The 20,783-nt window shown below is 44.4% G+C and overlaps 1 protein-coding gene across 1 annotated transcript in view; it reads right to left on the bottom strand.

Annotated features, from left to right (window-relative positions):
• The window catches only part of LOC144673218 (uncharacterized), a 73,006-nt gene that overhangs the window by 1,107 nt on the left and 51,116 nt on the right, over nt 1-20,783 (bottom strand). The window contains 1 exon segment of the mRNA XM_078535163.1: nt 4,501-5,676. Within this exon segment, the coding sequence (XP_078391289.1) occupies nt 4,501-5,676 (1,176 nt within the window).

Below are 20,783 nucleotides of genomic sequence, written 5' to 3'. Positions count from 1 at the left end.
AAGTCTGTTATGTGGCACTTCACCTAATGCCATTTGGAAGACCATGTACACCACATTAACAGCATTACCCTCATCAACCACACTGGTAACTCTTGAAAAACCTTAAGCAAGTTAGTTTAACGTGATTTTCCCTTAACAAACTTGTGCTGGCTTTCCTGAATTAGCCCACATTTGCTTAAGTGGCTATTAATTTTGTCCAGAATTATCCCCCCCAAGGTTAAACTGACTGGTCTGGTAGTTGCTGGGCTTATCATTACACCCTTTTTGAACAAAGGTGTATGATTTGCAATTCTTCTGTCCTCTGTCACCACTCATGGGTCTGAAGGAGATTGGAATAATATGGTCAGTGCCTCCACAATTTCCACTCTGAATTCCCTCAGTATCCTTGGATACATCTCATCCAATCCTGGTGCCTTGTCAACTTTATCAGACAGCCTATATAATACCTTCTCCTTATCGATATTAAACACCACAAATGTTTGAACTACCTCCTCTTTAACCATGACCTGTGCAGCATCGTCTTCTTTGGTAAAGACAGATGCAAAATATTCATTTATACCCCATCCGTGCCCCCTGTCCCAATGGGTAAATCACCTTTTTCAAATCCCTAATCAGCCCCCTTTCTCCTTTTACCGCCCTGTTACTAGGTATCAGCCAGAAAAGGTGTTTTGATTTCCTTCCATGTTAGTTGCCAGTCTCTTCTCATACTCTCTCTTTGCTTCTCTTACTTTCTTTTTCCAATTCCTCTCTGAATATTCTTTCTTTATCCTGTCTCTCAGTTGTAATAGCCACCTGATATCTCTGTTAGCAGTTTTATTCATCTTCATCTTAATCTCTTCTGTTATTTAGTGAGCTGTGAATGTTAACCACACCTTCCTCATTTGTAAGAATATGTCTTTACTGTGTCTGATCTATTTCCTCTTTAAGGCAGCCCATTCCTCAATTACAGTTTCTCCTGCCAACCTTTGATTCCACTTTACTGGGTCAGATCCATTCTCACCTTATTGAAGTTGGCTTTCCCCAGTTAATTATTCTTTCTCCTACAAGTAACCTTTGCCCACAGACAGACAGGCCAACTGTTTACCTTCCAGATTTAAAGGCCGATGATATTCAAGTCCTCACGAATCGAGTGACTCTGCCAGAATTGAATTGATATTCGATTTGAGTTTCCCATCTGTCAACCCTTAACTTCTAAGATCCAGTAAAAGAAATTTACAAAAGCACTAACCGTCACTCCAAGATAGAAATTGAGACGAGACAAACATTACTCTTGGTTTGAGTTTGTTGTGTGTAAATCCTCCCCTTCTAAACCCCTGTAAAAGGAGTTTCCAAAATCCATCCCTGTCAGTCCAGGATAGAAATGCGCAACATCCTCTCCTCCTGCTACCTGGACCGGGATGACCGCGCATGCGCCCTTCTGCACACTGCCCCTGTGACGATGGCGGTTGTTAACTCGGGCCTGTCTCCGAGAGGAGACGCGGGTCAGAGTTGTCTCCTCTCCATTCGGTGTAACCGCAGGACCGGTAGCTTCTTATTCAAGATTTAAGACCTTCACAGGGTCTTCATAAAGCCTCCCCGCCCGCTCCGCCGCCTCCATCCCTCCCCAACTCACCGGCTCCTTTTACTCGCCTGTGTTCGCCATTTCTCAGCGTCTTCCATCAGCTCCAGGTACCGATGGTACTGCGCATGCTCCAGTCAGAGATCGCAATGCGCATGTACCAGACACTTGCAGCTACTTCGCCTGCGCCAGGGCCGCCTGTCGTGAGGATAGAGCACATTCTGCCCCCACTGAATCCTGGGTAAACATACCGCCATTGAAAGGCCTTTTCTGATAAGATAATTATGTTTTATGATCCGATGATGATTGGCGCCATAGGGCCAATATATAAAATTATGAATATTGATATGGCAACCATAGTGCACGGCCCCTCCACCATAGTTCTGTCCTGGGTGCAATTAACAACAAAACAAACCCTGACAGTTAGATCTGAACTCACTGGAGTCTCAGCAGCGCCGCAGACAAGTGATTTTTCTTCCCATATTCTGACTACTGAAACTCTGTCTTGTCAGTTGGAATGTAGCAATTGTGGATCTAATCCTTTGACCTTCTAAAACTGGAGTGTTAGCAGGTAGGCAGTGAGCAAAGGGTTGCACAAATGAAGTATCTGAATGGTCTCCCACAGGTATGACTGTGCTGCTGTGTCAGAAAATGGTTTAACGAGGTGAATCCATTTCCACATTCAGCTGGTGTGATTTCATGGTGTGATTTTGCAACATGAGTTTCAGCTCACACTGGGATCTCAAACCCTTCTAAGAATGTGCTCTACATTCTCAACCACAGTTAGAGAAAGGTGGTGCTATAAATCTGAAATAAAAAAACAAAATATTGGAATTTTCAGCAGATCTGTGGAGAGTGAAAGATGTATTTAAATTTCAGGGCTGTGACTTTCCATCAGAACTGCACTGCATCAGTGAACAGACTTGAAAAGTTAACTCTATTTCTCAATTCACAGATTCTCCTGGATGTGCTAAGTATTTCCATGATTTTCTGCTTTTATCTCTGATTGAAGAAGTTGCATATGAATTGTGCATTAGATTTATTGATGACTAACGTATATTTATTCTCAATCATCTACAAGTGGAAAACTCTTCCACTTGTCTACCCTGTCAACCCCTTTCATTATCTTAAAGGCCTCAGTCAAGTCATCCCTCACTTTCTTTTCCAGTGAAAAACTTTTCAATCTGTTAAATCTTTGTGAATTTGACATATTTTCAAATTCTGGCATCATTCCAGTAAATCTTTTTTGCACCATCCCCAGTGCTTCGCTCCTTCCTATAATATGGAGGCAGAGCTAATCTGAGCATCAAAGTCACATTGTCCCAAATTCCTGTATGTGGTAAGGATCATTATGGCAGTGGGAGAGGGGACTGTGGTTTCGAGCTGTTATTCACCATCCCCTGTTTCAGCCATTCTCCCATTAGCTGAAAATAAGATTAGATGAAATGAGCAGATCTAATGAGCCAGTCTGTGACATTATGAATCAATTACAAAGTTGTCTCTCAGCCTTAAAGTGAAGCAGAGGGTATTTTTCATTTTAAATTTGCTAATTAAACCATTAAGAATACCTGTCAGAGAATGACTAGATTTCAGCATGGGGCCAGTGTAAAGCTCATTTAACATGATTACCAAGCAGTGAAGAGGTGAATTTGTAATTCACATGCACCTTGTTTGTGCATTTCCCAGATTAATAGTTGCACTGAGTCTGTTGTTCTCCATCTTGATATGTTCAAGATGGAAATCCATAAATATTTGGGCACTAAGGGATATGGTGATAGGATGGGAAAGTGGAGTTGAGCTGGAAGAACATTTAATGGTGGAGCAGGCTCAAGGGGCCTTTTAGTCCAACCCTGCTCCTATTTCTTGTGTTCTTATGAACATCAGTGTGAATCATTTCCATTCAAGCACAGCAGATGCAGCAGCACCCATCCACCTCCTCCCTTCCCTCATTCCAGGGCCCAAAACTCTTTCCAAGGGGCACAGTGATTTACTGGTACTTCTTGCTATTCAGTATTGTCTATTCACTGACCACAGCGCGGTTTTCTCTACATTGAGGAAATTAAATCCCAATTGGGTAACTGCTTTGTGGAACATCACCTTTCAGTCTCCAAGTGTGACCCTGAGGTCCTGGTCATTTACCAGTTTAATCTCCACCCACTCCCACTCTGACCTCGGCCTCCTGCACTGTTCCAATGAAGCTCAATGGAAGCTCGAGGAACAGCAGCCCATCTTTCATTGAACACTTTACATCCTTCTGGACTCAACATTCATTTTGATAATTTCAGATCATAACCACTGCTCCCATTTTTTCTGACAGTAGGTGCTGGTAATGGTTCTTCTTTTACCATTTATCTCTCCTCTGGGCCTGTGTTGTTTCTCCACTTGTCCCATTAGTTTATTTCCTTGTCTCATTATCACCCAATGCTGCCTTGCACCATCATCCCCTTTGTCATTTAATCACGAGTTCAGGCTCGGGCAAGGGGGATCTTTAGAGATAGTTTGTCCCGGTGGGCTAGTGGAAGGGAGGGAAGCAGCAGAGGCAGCTGATCAGATTGTCTCAATCTTAGTGACAAAGAAGCACCATGAGATCCTCACACTTGTTGCTGGCGGTGAGGATGGAGGAGACAGGGGAGAGGGAGAGCCCTTCAAAAGGAACTAACTGGTGCTAGAAATATCAAAACGACTCAACTGTTCATCGCAAAGCTGATTTATTCCAATTTTATACAGAATCTATAACTGGGCTGGAGTTTATTAACATCAAAAAGCAACTAACTTGTTAAAAATAGTAAAAAAGGTTCAACGCATTGTGTTTAACACAATGCTGATTTATTTGACTTTTATCTAAGCGGGCTGGAGTTTATTAATGTCTACAGAAACACACTATAATGAACATACTTCAGTCCTGAATGTTATTAAGAGCAAAATCCCATCACGACAGTTACTTGTGAACTTGCTGGTGTCTTAGCCGATGGGATGACTTACTGAATCCCTTCCCACATTCGGAGCAGGTAAATGGCCTCTCTCCAGTGTGAACTGTCTGGTGCAGCAGCAGGTTGGATGACTGACTGAATCCCTTCCCACATTCGGAGCAGGTAAATGGCCTCTCTCCAGTGTGAACTCTCTGGTGTCTCAGCAGGCCGGATGACTGACTGAATCCCTTCCCACATTCGGAGCAGGTAAATGGCCTCTCTCCAGTGTGAACTCTCTGGTGTCTTAGCCGGTCAGATGACTGACTGAATCCCTTCCCACATTCGGAGCAGGTAAATGGCCTCTCTCCAGTGTGAACTGTCTGGTGCAGCAGCAGGTTGAATGACTGACTGAATCCCTTCCCACATTCGGAGCAGGTGAATGGCTTCTCTCCAGTGTGAACTCTCTGGTGTCTCAGCAGGCCGGATGACTGACTGAATCCCTTCCCACATTCGGAGCAGGTAAATGGCCTCTCTCCAGTGTGAACTCTCTGGTGTCTTAGCCGGTCAGATGACTGACTGAATCCCTTCCCACATTCGGAGCAGGTAAATGGCCTCTCTCCAGTGTGAACTGTCTGGTGCAGCAGCAGGTTGAATGACTGACTGTATCCCTTCCCACATTCGGAGCAGGTAAATGGCCTCTCTCCAGTGTGAACTCTCTGGTGTCTTAGCCGGTGGGATGACTGACTGAATCCCTTCCTGCATTCGGAGCAGGCGAACGGACTCTCTCCAGTGTGGACTCGCTGGTGTGCGATGAGATGAGATGATTGCCTGAACCCAGTCCCACACTGAGAGCACCTGAATGGTCTCTCATCATTGTGAACACATTGATGGGACTTTAGTTCCACAGAACTTTTGAAGCACGTCTCACACTGTGGGCATTTAAAAGGTCTCTCATTTGTGTTAACTTGCTGGTGTCCCATGAGGTTGGCTAATTGAGTGAATCCCTTCCCACGCTCAGAGCAAGTGAATGGTCTCTCCCCAGTGTGAGTGCACCAATGAGATCCCTGTTCCAATGGGGATTTGAATCTCTTCCCACAGTCCCCACATTTCCATGGTTTCTCTCCATTGTGACTGCATTTATGCTCCGTCAGGTCAGATGATTGGATGAAGCCTCGTCCACACACTGAACACGTGTACGGTTTCTCCCCACTGTGAACGGTGCTTTTTCCTTCCATGTTCAAAATCTGAAGATACTCAGTTTAAGATAAATTAAGCGATTCCATCAGATCCTGATGTGATGTTTGGTTTCAGTTTCCCGAATGCAAATCCTCCCCCTCTAATCCCCTGTGGAATTGATTTAAAACAGGAAAAGGGGAGTGAGAGAGAACCCACAAAAACACAAAGGCAGGTTGTGAAATTGAGCTGAATGAATCTGGGAATTTGTGGGGCCGGCACTGGGAAAAAGTGACCATGAAAACTGCTGGATCGTCATAAAAACCCAACTGGTTCACTAATGTCCTTCAGGGGAGGGAACCTGCCACCCGATCTGGGCCTACACAAGACTCTGGCCTCTATAAGAACATACGAAATAGGAACAAGAGAAGTCCTAACACCCCATCGAGCTTGCTCCACAATTCAATACGATCGTGGCTGATCTTGGGCTTCAACTCCACTTTCCCACCCACTCCCCATATCCCTCGACTCCCTGAGAGACCAAAAATCTGTCCATCTCAGCCGGAAATATATTCAATGATGGAGCATCCACAACTCGCTGGGTTGGAGAATTCAATGTGACAGAGAGAGAAAGAGAGAGGAGTGGGAGAGACAGAGAGATGGTTACTAAACAAAGCACAAGATGTCAATAAACAGAATTCAAGTACATGGGATTGGGGTAATATCCTGTTATAGTTTGAGAATTGGTGAAAAGACAGAAAACAGAGTCGGAATAAATGTCTCATTCTCAGGATGACAGGCAGTTATTTGTGGGATACTACAAAGATCAGTGCTTGGCCCACAGCCATTCACAAACTATACAAATGATTTGAAGGCACTCATTTAAGCAGCACCTAAATTTTCACATTCTCATCCTTGTTTTCTCCATGGTTGTGATCATTCTTATCTCTGTAACCTCCTCCAGCCTCACAATCCCCCCGAAATATCTGCTCTTCTTGAATTCGAGAATAACTGATTTTTATAATTCCATCACTGGTTGCCATTCTGTCAGTTTCCAAGACTCTAGAATTCCCTCCCTAAACCTCTCCACCTCTCTACCTCATTTGCTTCCTTTAAGATATTCCTTCAGACCGACCTCTTTGACCAAATTATTGGCCACCTGCCCGAGTATCTCCTTGGTTTCTAACATTTCTGTGAAATGTCTTGGTAAACTATATAACAATAAATGTGCGATATAAACACAAATTGTTGTTGTTGATTTGGACATATATCAATGTCCCTTCCTCATCGCTGGGTGAATAACCTGTAGCTCCTTACCTACCAGCATTGTGCGAGCACCTTCACCACACGGACTTAATTAGTAATGGGTTGAAAGGTTATGGGGAGAGGGAGGGAAATTGGAGTTGAGGCCAAAATGAGATCAGCCATGATCATAATGAATGGCGGGGCAGGCTCGAGGGGCTGAATTGCCCACTCCTGCTCCTAGTTCTCATGTTCTTATGTTCAAGGATCTATGGACATGCACACCAAGGGTCTGTACTTCCTCGGGTCCTACCATTCATCATGTACTCCCTTGCCCAGTTAGTCCTCCAAAAATGCATCACCTCACACTTTTTGGGATTAAATTCCATTTTCCACTGTTCTGCCCATCTGACCAGCCTGTCTATATGTCTAAGGGTTTCCTCCTCGCTATTTACCACACTAGTGATTTTTTTGTGTTACCTGTGAACTTACTGATCATACCTCCTACATTCATGTCTACATCATTAATGTCCACGAAGAACAACAAGGGACCCAGCACCAAACCCTGCAGTACGCCACTGGACACAGGCTTCCAGTCACAAAAACAACCTTTGACCATCACCCTCTGCCTCCTGACACTGAGCTAATTCTGGATCCAATTTGCCAAATTGCCCTGGATCACATGGGCTCTTACCTTCTGGACCTGTCTCCCATGCCAGACCTTGTCAAAAGCCTTAGAGAATTCCATGTGGACTACATCAACTGAACTACCCTCATCTACACACCTCGTCACCTCCTCGAAAAATTCAATCAAATTTGTTAGACATGATCTCTCACCGACAAAGCCATGCTGACTATCCTTGATTAATTCTTGCCTCTCCTCATGGGGATTAATTCTGTCCCTCAGAACGTTTCCAAAAGTTTCCCTACCAGTGATGTTGGACTCACTGGCCTATTAGCTCCCTGGTTTATCCCCACCATTCTTCTTTAATAATGATACCACATTAGCTGTCCTCCAGTCCTCTGGTACTTCTCCTGTGGCCAGAGAGGATTTGAAAATTAATGTCAGGGCCCCTGAAAGCTCCTCCCTTGCCCCCCACAGCACCTGGGATACATCTCATCTGGGCCTGGGGATTAATAGACTTTTAAGGCCCAATAAAACCGCTAATACCTCCTCCCTCTCAATACTCATTTGTTCAAGTATATCACAGTCCCCCTCCCTGATTTCTATACCTACATCGTCCTTCTGTATAGTTAATACAGATGCAAAGTACTCATTTAAAACCTCATCTACATCTTCCAGCTCCTCACACAGATTGCCATTTTGGTCCCTGATGGCCCCTAATCTCTCCCTGGTTATCCTCTTGCTCTGAATATACTTATAAAATGCCTTTGGATTTTAACTTATTTCACCCAGCTGTGTTTTTCATGCCCCCTCTTCGCTTTCCTAATTTCTTCTTTAACCCCCTACACGTTCTGTACCCATCAAGGGCTCCTGCTGTTTTAAGCCATCGGTATGTACCATAAGCTTCCCTTTTTTTCCCCCCTTATCTAATCCTGTCAATTCCTCAACATCCCATTTTCTCTGGACTTGTTGGTCCTTTGTGGGAAAATGTTGGCCCTGTACTCTCACTATTTCCTTTTTGAATGACTCCCACTGCTCTGATGTTGATTTTCCTACAAGTAGCTGCTCCCAGTCCACATTGGCCAGGTCCTGTCTTATCATATTGAAATTCGCCTTCCCCAATTCAAAACCCTTATTTTCTATCCATCTTCGTCCTTTTCCATAACTACTTATATCTTACTGAGTTATGGTCATTATCACTGAACTGCTCCCCCACTGATACTTCTACAACTTGCCCAGCTTCGTTCTCTAATAGGTCCAGCACCTCTCTTGTAGGACTTTCTATGTGCTGGCTTCAAAATCTCGCCTGGATACATTTGAAGAATTCTGCCACCTCAAAGTCTTTCACACTTTGTCTATCCCAGTTAATATTGGGGAAGTTGAAATCCCCGATTATTATTACCCTATTATTTTAACACTTCTGAGATTTGCCTACATATCTGCCCTTCTATCTCTCCCTGACTCTTTGGGGGTCTATAGTATGCTCACAACAATGTGATTGCCCCCTTTCTGTTTTTAAGTTCTACCTATACGGCCTGATTTAAGGAACCTTCTAAGATACCATCCCTCCTTACTGCAGTAATTGACTCCTTGATCAATATTGTGACACCACCATCTCTTTTACAACCTCTGCCCCCTTCCTGTCTCACCTGAAGATTCTATACCTCAGAATATTGAGCTGCCAGTCCTGCCCCTCCCTCAGCCATGTTGACGTGATAGCAATGATATCATATCCCCATGTGTTAACCAGCATCTGCAACTCATCTGCCTTCCTTACAACATTCCTTACATTAAAATAAATGTCATCCAGCCTTGCCATGTTGCCTTGTGCATTAACTTGACTTTGTACACCCTGCCTTCCAGACTGACTTGTTTTTTCTTATATACTTGTACGTACATCACCCCCTACTATACCTCCACTCAGTATTCCACCCCCATGCCAAATTAGTTTAAGAGCCAACCGACACCACTAGCAAATTTCCCCGCATGGTTCCTCACACCTGTTAAAGCATTTCTCACACTTAAATTAAAAGGTCTCTTGTCAGTGTGAATGGTGTCCCAGCAGGTGGGATGATGTCCTGAACCTCTTACCACACTGTGAGCGACTGAACAGCCTCTCGCCAGTGAGAATTCAATGTGTTTCAGCAGGTCAGTCCAAAGAGACAAACATTTCACTTGGTTTGAGTTTGCTGTGTGTAAATCCTCCCCTTCTCACTCCCTGTAAAAGGAGTTTCCAAACAATTGGTATAAACTGGGCTCCGGGAGTTTCTAATCCGGGTTTGGAGTCCTACACCGGGGGTTTGTGAACCCTCCCAGTCCACCCTCCGGCTCCATTCCTCTCCTGCACTTGTCCCTTTCTCACCCGCTGGACTTTAAATTCCACCGCAACAAAAACAAAAATACCTGGAAAAACTCAGCAGGTCTGACAGCATCTGCTGAGAGGAACACAGTTAACGTCTCGAGTCCATATGACTCTTCAACAGCACTAAGTAAAAATAGAAGAGCAGTGAAATATAAGCTGGTTTACGGCAGGGGACAAGTAGAGCTGGATAGAGGGCCAGTGATAGGTGGAGATAACCAAAAGATGTCACAGACAAAAGTGCAAAGAGGTGTTGAAGGTGGTGATATTATCTAAGGAATGTGCTAATTAAGGGTAGAAAGCAGGACGAGCAAGGTACAGAGACCCCTAGTGGGGGTGGGGTGAAGGGATTGAAATAGGCTAAAAGTTAGAGATAAAACAATGGATGGAAATACATTTAAAAATAATGGAAATAGGTGGGAAAAGAAAAATCTATATCAATTATTGGGAAAAATATTCCACCGCCTTCGTCCCGGTCCCCCGCCCACACGGCGCATGCTCCACTCCCTGCAGGCTCCGCCCCTCTCACTCCGATTGGCTGGAGGATCAGCTGCTCCCGATCGGTCCTCCAATCCCGCCCCTTCTTCCTATTGGTCCGGAGCTGCCGCCAATCATTCGGAGTCGGAACATGCGCAGTCCGTGGTGACAGGCGGTAAGGGAGCTCCAACCAGCGAATTTAAAATGCGGGTTTAAAAAAGGCCGAGTGCGAATACAGAACCCGTGAACGGAGATAGGGCTGACGGGTGATTTTGGAAGCTTCATAAACTCACGGTGTCGGCCCCAAACCCTCAATAAAGAGCCACCGGTCCTGGGTTTGCTCGGCGCTGTGGGAGAAAGGCCCGAGTTATCGGCCGCCATCTTTATAGGGGCAATGTGAGGATGGGCGCATGCGCGGCCATCTTGATTGGCCAAAGTGCTACAGGGCGCATGCGCGGCCTCCATCCTCACGGGAACAATGAGCAACAGCCCGAGGGAGACGTTCAAAAAATGTGTGTTCACCAGGAGTTTTAGATCAGCAACAATAGAATTATAAACGCACAGTCACTCAGCAGTACAGAATTTAAGTATTGCTGAAAAAGGGAGACATATTGCTCATATTTCATGTTGCACTCCTCTGGACAGATGCAAAAAAACCAAATTTCTCAGCGAACAACAATTTATGCTGCACAAGGAAAGGGTGTTGACTGGTTGGCCAGTCAGCTCTAATTGGTCAAGGCATTACCATGGAGAATGCACCAAAGAGCTATCATCCTCCATGCTTTTGTTTAATTCAACAAACGGTCCCATCCCTGGACATGTCCCTTCTGTCTGCAGTGGGCAGTTCCCTGTGTATGAATATATGTAGCTTCTAGCAAGCAAAAGTGAGCCACACTATGAGCCCGACTGATAATCTTTGAAATTTGATGTTCTTGCGTCTGTCCTGATGAGTACAAGAGAAAAGCAGTGCAGATATCTCAGAGGGTTGTGGGGCTGGAGGAGATTACAGAGATAAGGAAGGGTGAGGCCATGGAGGGATTTGAAAACAAGGATGAGAATTTTAAAATCAAGCTGTTGCTTGACCGGGATCCAAGGCAGGTCAGGAAGCAAATAGGTGATAGAGGAACAGGATTTGCTATGAGTGAAGACATGGACAGCAGACTTTTGGATGGCTTCACATTTACGGAGATTAGAATGTGGGAGACCAGCCAGGAGTGTGTTGGGATAGTCGTTCAAGTCTGGAGGTAACAACGGCAGTGATTAGGGTTTCAGCAGCAGATGCACTGAGACGGGGTGAGGGCGGATGATGTTGCAGAGGCGATCTTAGTGACGGCACAGATTGAGATCAAATGTAACACCGAGGTTATGAACAGACTGGTTTAATCTCAGACTGTTCCCATGGAGAAGGATGGAGTTGGTATCCAGAGATTGGAGATTGGAGCAGGGACTGAAAACAGTGTCTTCAGTCTTCTCAGTGTTCAATTGGAGTTAAATAGTCATCAGGAAGAGAAGCAGTAACCAGAATGGACCGTGAGACTGATCCCAGGTTTAACTTAGTTAGAGAGGGAGAGAAGGAAGGAAGGAAGGAAGGAAACCCTGGGAGGTTTGGAGAAACCATCTTCACAATCACTCATTAAATCTCCACACTGGACACAAGGTTAACATCTGCTATTCTGTATGGTCGGACAGGGGGTTTCAGATTAATGATTTGGTCATGAGTAATGACTGAATTGAATGATCAAACATATTGTTATCTTCAGTTGGACAAATTTGTTAAAAAGATACAGGAAGAATTATCCAAAACTCTGTCTGGCTTCAGCACAGGGAGGAGGGAGAGTGTGTGGGACAGCGTTTTGCAGCTTTGGGAGAAGAAGACAGGAAGTAATGTTCCATAGAATTGAGAATTGTCTGCTCTGAATTTCTATCCTGTTCTTACAGTGATCACTTTTGTAAATTCCTTTTACAGGGTATCGGAAGGGGAGGATTTACAGAGGGGGAACTCAAACCAAACATCACATCAAGATCTGACAGAGTCACTCGATTCATCAGGACGTGAATACTATCATCTTTGAATGTGGAAGGAGAAATATTTGTCTGTTCTGTCTGTGGGAAAAGATTTCAAACATCAGTGTGACTGGAAAAGCACCGAGACACACACACACCCGAATGAGAGTGTTCCAGTGAACTGACAGTGGAAAGAGCTTTAACCAGTTACACAGCCTGAAATAACATCACACCATTCACAGCAGGGGGAAATTGTACACGTGTTCTATGTGTGGACAAAGATTCAAATGATCATCAAACCTGGAGAGACACAGGGACACTTGAACCATGGAAAAACTGTTGAAATGTGAGGACTGTGGGAAAGGATTCAATTACTCATCCCAGCTGGAAATCCATCGACGCAGTCACACTGGGGAGAGGCCGTTCACCTGCTCCGAGTGTGGGAAGGGATTCACTCTGTCAGCCAACCGGCGAACACACCAGCGAATTCACACTGAGGAGAGACCATTCACTTGCTCCGAATGTGGGAAGGGATTCACTCAGTCATCTGAGCTGCTAAGACACCACCGAGTTCACAGTGGGAAGAAGCCGTTCACCTGCTCTGAATGTGGGAGGGTTTCACTCAGTCATCCCACCTGCAAAAACACCAGCGAATTCACGCTGGAGATACATCGTTCACTTGCTCCGTGTGTGGGAAGGGATTCACTCAGCCATCCCACATGAGACCTGCTCCAAGTGTGGAAAGGAATTCACTGAGTCATCCAGGCTGCGAACACACCAGCGAATTCACACTGGAGAGACACCATAAGAACATATGGAATAGGAACGGGAGCAGACCATTTGGCCTCTCAAGTTTGCTATGCCATTCAATAAGATCATGGCTGATCTTCTTGTGTTTGAATTTCCACATTTCCATCTAACCTTGATAACCTTTGATTCCCTTGCCTAACAAGAATCTATCTACCTAGATCCTGTGTCTTAAAAATATTCAATGATCGCGCCTCCACCGCCTTCTGAGGCAGAGAGTTCCCATTCGCACATCCCTCTGAGAGAAAAAAATTATCCTCATCTCTGTCCTAAAAGGGCGACCCCCTAATTTTGAAATGGTGCCCCCTAGTTCTGGACTCACCCACAAGAGGAAACATCCTTTCCACATCCACCTTGTCAAGGCCGTTCAGGATCTTGTATACTTCAATCAAATCACTCCTCCCTCTTCTAAACTCCAGTGGAAACAAGCCCAGTCTGTCCAACCTTTCCTCATAAGACAGCCCGCTCATTCCAGGTATCAATCTAGTGAACATCCATTGAACCACCTCCAATGCATTTATATCCATCCTTAAATAAGGAGACCAAAACTGCACACAGTATTCAAGGTGCGGTCCTGTATAACTGAAGCATAACATCCTTACTTTTATGTTCAACCCCTCTCGTAACAAAGGATAGCATTCCATTAGCCTTATTAATTACTTGCTGTACATGCATACAAACTTTTTGTGACTCATTTACTAAAACACCTAGTTCCCTCTGCACCTCAGAATTATGCAGCCATTCTCCATTTAAGCAATACTCTGCTCTTTTGTTCTTCCTGCCAAAGTGACCAACTTCACATTTTCCCACATTTCACTCCATTTGCCAGATCTTTGGCCACTCATTCAACCTATCTACATCCATCTGCAACCTCCTCATGTCCTCTTCACAACATACTTTCCTACCTATCTTTGTGCCAAATGCCAATTTAGCAACCATGTCTTCACTCCCCTCATCTAAGTCATTGATGTAAATCATAAAAAGTTGAGGCCCCAGAACAGATCCCTGTGGGACTCCATTCGTCACATCCTGCCAATCAGAAAAAGACCCATTTACACAAACTCTCTGCTTTCTGCCGGCCAGCCAATCTCCTATCCGTGCTAATAAGTTACCCCCTACACCATGTGCTTTTATTTTCCGTAATAATCTTTGATGTGGCACCTTCTCAAATGCCTTCTGGAAATCCAAGTAGAGTACGTCTACAGGCACCCCTTTATCCATTGCGCATGTTACTCCTTCAAAATAACTCCAATCAATTGGTTAAACATGATTTTCCTTTCACAAAACCATGCTGACTCTTCCCAATTGCCTTGAGCTCTTCTAAATGCCCAGCTATAACCTCCTTAATGATTGATTCTGATAACTTCCCCACGACAGACGTCAAGCTAACTGGCTTATAGTTTCCTGTTTTCTACCTCCCTCCCTTCTTGAATAGAGGGGTTATATTTGCTACTTTCCAATCTGATGGAACGTTTCCAAAATCGAGCGAATTTTGGAAAATTAACACCAGCGCACCGACTACCGCATTAGCCGCCTCTTTTAAGACCCTAGGATGTAGTTCACTGGGTCCCAGAGACTTGACATCAGCAGCTCCTTTGATTTGCTCAGTACCATTTCCCCAGTGATTTCAATTTCACCCAGTTCCTTTCTCCTGTCACCTTCTGATTTGCAGCTATTACTGGAATGTTTTTTGTATCCTCTATATTGAACACAGAAGCAAAATATTATTCATTTCTTCCACCATTTCCTTATCTACTATTAACTCCCCACTGTCACCCTCTAGAGGACCAACACTCACTTTGCTCACTCTTTTCCTTTTTAAGCACCTGTAGAAACACTTGCTATCCATTTTTACATTTCTAGCAAACTTCCTCTCACACTCTAATTTCTTTCTCCTGATTAACCTTCTAGCCATTTTCGACTGTTCTTTATATTCTGTCCCATCATCTGTCCCGCTGCTCATCTTTGCGGAGTTGTCTGCTTTTTCCTTAAGCTGATGCTTTCTTTAACTTCTTTTGTTAACCACAGAACGTGGGTCCTCCCCTTTATAATTTTTCATTATGGTCGGGATGTACTCATTCTGAATACTTTGAAATATCCCCTTAAATGTCTGCCACTGCTTCTCTATTCATCTCTCCTCTAGCCTAGTTTCCCAGTTCACTTCAGCTAGCTTAGCTTTCATCCCCACAAAGTTGCCCTTATTTAAGTTTAAGATACAAGTCTTTGACCCACTCTTCTCCCTTTCAAACTGGATGTAAAATTGAACCATATTGTGCTTGCTGATACCTAGTAGTGCCCTTACTCTGAGATCATTAATTAATCCTGTTACATTACACAATACCAAGTCAAATATAACCTGCTCTCTGATTGGCTCCTGAACATGCTGCTCTAAGAAACTATCTCAAAAGCATTCTAAGAACTCCTCATCCAGGCTACTACTGCCAATCTGATGTTTCCAGTTAATGTGTAAATTAAAATCACCCATGATTATTGCCGTCCCTTTATCACAAGCACACAATATTTTCTCTTGAATACTTTGTCCTACACTATGGCTGCTGTTAGGGGCCCATCAACCACTCCCACTAATGTCTATTTTTCCCCTACTATTCCTCATCTCCATCCAAACCGATTCTACATCCTGATCTCCTGATCCAAGCTCATCTCTAACTATTGCATCAATGCCCTCGATTAACAATGCAACCCCTCCACCTTTACCTAGCTTCCTATTCTCCTTGAATGTCATGTACCCCTCAATATTAAGGACCCAATCTTAGTTGTCCTGCAGCCACGTCTCCATAATTACTATCAGATCATATTTATTTACTTCTGTGTGGGTCATCAATTCATTTACTTTGTTTTGAATGCTATGTGCATTCAGATAGAGAGCCTTCAGTCTTGTCTTTTTGTTACCGTTGTAACATCTAGTCTTGACTATTGATTTATTCTTAGGTTTTTTCTCTCAGTCCCTTCCTGCCATTCCCTGACCTCATTTCTCATATTACTATTTTGCTCTCCTGTCTTGACTCTACACCTTCAATTGCTACCTCTACCCAAGCTTGATCCCTCACCGCTCTTGTTTAGTTTAAAGCCTTCTCTACTTCCCTGGTTATGCGATTTGTGAGGACACTCATCCCAGCACGGTTCAGGTGTAAACCGTCCTAACGGTACAGCCCCCACTGCCCCCAGCACTGATACCAGTGCCCCACAAACCGGAACCCAGTTCTCCCACACCAATCTTTGAGCCACGCATTGGTCTCGCTAATCTTATTTGCCCGATGCCAATTTGCACGTGGCTCAGGTAATAATCCAGAGATTATTACCTTTGAGTTTCTGCTACATAATTTGGTACCTAGCTTCTTATACTGACTTTACAGAACCTCTTTCCTAGTTCTACCTATGTCATTGGTACGTACATGGACCAGGACAACTGGGTTCTCCCCCTCCCATTGCAAGTCCCTCTCCAACCCTGAGCAAATGTCCCGAACCCTGGCACTGGGCAGGCAACATAGCCGCCTGGACTCTCACTTTTTGCTGCAGAAAACAGTGCCAATGCCCTCACTATACTATCCCTTACTACCACTACATTCCTTTTTGCTCCCCCTGCGTGAATGGCTTCCTGTACCACAGTGTCATGGCCAGCCAGCTCATCCACCTTGCACATTTCACTTTCATCCACACAAGTTGTGAGCACCTCAAACCTGTTTGACACTTGCAAAGTCTGAGGCTCCTCCACTACTGCCTGCTCAGTCCCATTACCTGCCTCACTGACAGTCACATCCTCCTGTCCCTCACTGCTGATCAAACAGATGACCCTCTTCTAAGAGGTGTGACTGTCTTCCGGAACAAAGTATCCAGGTATTTCCCCCCGTCCCTTATGTTGTGCAGTGTCTGCAATTCGGTTTCGAGATCAATTATCCTGATCCGGAATTCCTCAAGCTGCTTACACTTCCTGCAGACGTGTTTGTCATGGATCGCCTTGGCATCCAAAAGCTCCCACATCTCACAGCTGCAAGATAACCCCTGTCCTACCATTCTAACTTATGTTATTTAGTTAATTTACTTTAATTACTTTCTTCCTATGTATGCTACAATTTACTGTGTTTACTGAATGCTAGTACCACTGACAACTAAATATTATATGCTTCTTAACTACAAGGGATGTGTATTAGATCTTTATTTAAGTAACTCTATTTTATTGCTTGTTTAAAATCTTTGTTGTTTTATCTGAATTTTAAAGTGTTCAAATTTTGGTTTATTATTGTAACGTTATTTTTATTTATAGATCTACCTGAACTTGCCTGTCCTAAGCTGGTTTCTCACACACTGTCCCTTAGACTCAACACTTACCGACCAATCAACGTACCAGCTTCCTGTGACATCACAGTTGCCTCTTTCCCCCCACTCCTGCTGCCTCACAGCAGCTGCAACAGTGAAACAGCCCGTTCCTCACTCAAATCCCCCGTCTGTATTTATAGACGTTCCTCACTCAAACCTCCCGTCTGTATTTATAGACGCTCCTCACTCAAATACCCCGTCTGTATTTATAGGCGTTCCTCACTCAAATCCCCCGTCTGTATTTATAGACGCTCCTCACTCAAATCCCCGGTCTGTATTGATAGGCGTTCCTCACTCAAATCCGCACTCTGTATTTTCGACGCTCCTCACTCAAATCCCCCGTCTGTATTTATAGACGCTCCTCACTCAAATCCCCTATCTGTGTTTATAGACGCTCCTCACTCAAATCCTCACTCTATTTATAGACGCTCCACACTCAAATTCCCCGTCTGTATTTATAGACGCTCCTCACTCAAATACCCCGTCTGTATTTATAGGCGTTCCTCACTCAAATACCCCGTCTGTATTTATAGACGCTCCTCACTCAAATCCCCAGTCTGTATTTATAGACGCTCCTCACTCAAATCCCCAATCTGTATTTATAGGCACTCCTCACTCAAATCCCCGCTCTGTATTTATAGATGTTCCTCACTCAAATCCCCTGTCTGTATTTATAGACGCTCCTCACTCAAATCCCCGTCTGTATTTATAGACGCTCCTCACTCAAATCCCCCGTCCGTATTTATAGCCGCTCCTCACTCAAATCCCCGGTCTGTATTTATAGACGCTCCTCACTCCAATCCTCACTCTGTATTTATAGACACTCCTCACTCAAATCCTCACTCTGTATTTATAGACGCTCCTCACTCAAATCCCCGGTCTGTATTTATAGGCACTCCTCACTCAAATCCCCGCTGTGTATTTATAGATGTTCCTCACTCAAATCCCCCGTCTGTATTTATAGACGCTCCTCACTCAAATCCCCGTCTGTATTTATAGACGCTCCTCACTCAAATCCCCTGTCCGTATTTATAGCCGCTCCTCACTCAAATCCCCGGTCTGTATTTATAGACGCTCCTCACTCCAATCCTCACTCTGTATTTATAGACACTCCTCACTCAAATCCTCACTCTGTATTTATAGACGCTCCTCACTCAAATCCCCGGTCTGTATTTATAGGTGCTCCTCACTCAAATCCCCGGTCTGTATTTATATACATTCCTCACTCAAATCCCCGGTCTGTATTTATAGATGTTCCTCACTCAAATCCCCAGTCTGTATTTATAGACGCTCCTCACTCAAATCCTCACTCTGTATTTATAGACCCTCGTCACTAAAATCCTCACTCTGTATTTATAGACGCTCCTCACTCAAATCCCCGGTCTGTATTTGTAGGCGCTCCTCACTCAAATCCCCCGTCTGTATTTATAGACGCTCCTCACTCAAATCCCCTATCTGTGTTTACAGACGCTCCTCACTCAAATCCTCACTCTATTTATAGACGCTCCTCACTCAAATCCCCCGTCTGTATTTATAGACGCTCCTCACTCAAATACCCCGTCTGTATTTATAGGCGTTCCTCACTCAAATACCCCGTCTGTATTTATAGACGCTCCTCACTCAAATCCCCAGTCTGTATTTATAGACGCTCTTCACTCAAATCCCCAATCTGTATTTATAGGCACTCCTCACTCAAATCCTCGCTCTGTATTTATAGATGTTCCTCACTCAAATCCCCCATCTGTATTTATAGACGCTCCTCACTCAAATCCCCGGTCTGTATTTATAGGCGCTCCTCACTCAAATCCCCGCTCTGTATTTATAGATGTTCCTCACTCAAATCTCCCGTCTGTATTTATAGATGCTCCTCACTCAAATCCCCGTCTGTATTTATAGACGCTCCTCACTCATATCCCCCGTCTGTATTTATAGCCGCTCCTCACTCAAATCCCCGGTCTGTATTTATAGATGCTCCTCACTCCAATCCTCACTCTGTATTTATAGACACTCCTCACTCAAATCCTCACTCTGTATTTATAGACGCTCCTCACTCAAATCCCCGGTCTGTATTTATAGGCGCTCCTCACTCAAATCCCCGGTCTGTATTTATATACATTCCTCACTCAAATCCCCGGTCTGTATTTATAGACGTTCCTCGCTCAAATCCCCGTCTGTATTTATAGACGCTCCTCACTCAAATCCTCACTCTGTATTTATAGACCCTCGTCACTAAAATCCTCACTCTGTATTTATAGACGCTCCTCACTCAAATCCCCGGTCTGTATTTATAGGCGCTCCTCACTCAAATCACCGCTCTGTATTTGTAGGCGCTCCTCACTCAAATCCCCCGTCTGTATTTATAGACGCTCCTCACTCAAATCCCCTATCTGTGTTTACAGACGCTCCTCACTCAAATCCTCACTCTATTTATAGACGCTCCTCACTCAAATCCCCAGTCTGTATTTGTAGGCGCTCCTCACTCAAATCCCCCGTCTGTATTTATAGACGCTCCTCACTCAAATCCCCTATCTGTGTTTACAGACGCTCCTCACTCAAATCCTCACTCTATTTATAGACGCTCCTCACTCAAATCCCCGGTCTGTATTTATAGACGCTCCTCACTCAAATACCCCGTCTGTATTTATAGGCGTTCCTCACTCAAATCCCCCATCTGTATTTATAGCCGCTCCTCACTCAAATCCCCGGTCTGTATTTATAGATGTTCCTCACTCAAATCCCCCGTCTGTATTTATAGACGCTCCTCACTCAAATCCCCGTCTGTATTTATAGACGCTCCTCACTCAAATCTCCCGTCCGTATTTATAGCCGCTCCTCACTCAAATCCCCGGTCTGTATTTATAGACGCTCCTCACTCCAATCCTCACTCTGTATTTATAGACACTCCTCACTCAAATCCTCACTCTGTATTTATAGACGCTCCTCACTCAAATCCCCGGTCTGTATTTATAGGCGCTCCTCACTCAAATCCCCGCTCTGTATTTATATACATTCCTCACTCAAATCCCCGGTCTGTATTTATAGACGTTCCTCGCTCAAATCCCCGGGCTGTATTTATAGACGCTCCTCACTCAAATCCTCACTCTGTATTTATAGACCCTCGTCACTAAAATCCTCACTCTGTATTTATAGACGCTCCTCACTCAAATCCCCGGTCTGTATTTATAGGCGATCCTCACTCAAATCCCCAGTCTGTATTTATAGGCGCTCCTCACTCAAATCCCCGGTCTGTATTTATAGACGTTCCTCATTCAAATCCCCGGTCTGTATTTATAG

This window comes from Cetorhinus maximus, unplaced genomic scaffold, assembly GCF_964194155.1.
Source record: "Cetorhinus maximus unplaced genomic scaffold, sCetMax3.hap1.1 HAP1_SCAFFOLD_316, whole genome shotgun sequence".
NCBI classification, from domain to species: domain Eukaryota; kingdom Metazoa; phylum Chordata; class Chondrichthyes; order Lamniformes; family Cetorhinidae; genus Cetorhinus; species Cetorhinus maximus.
This window is presented reverse-complemented; position numbering and strand designations above follow the sequence as displayed.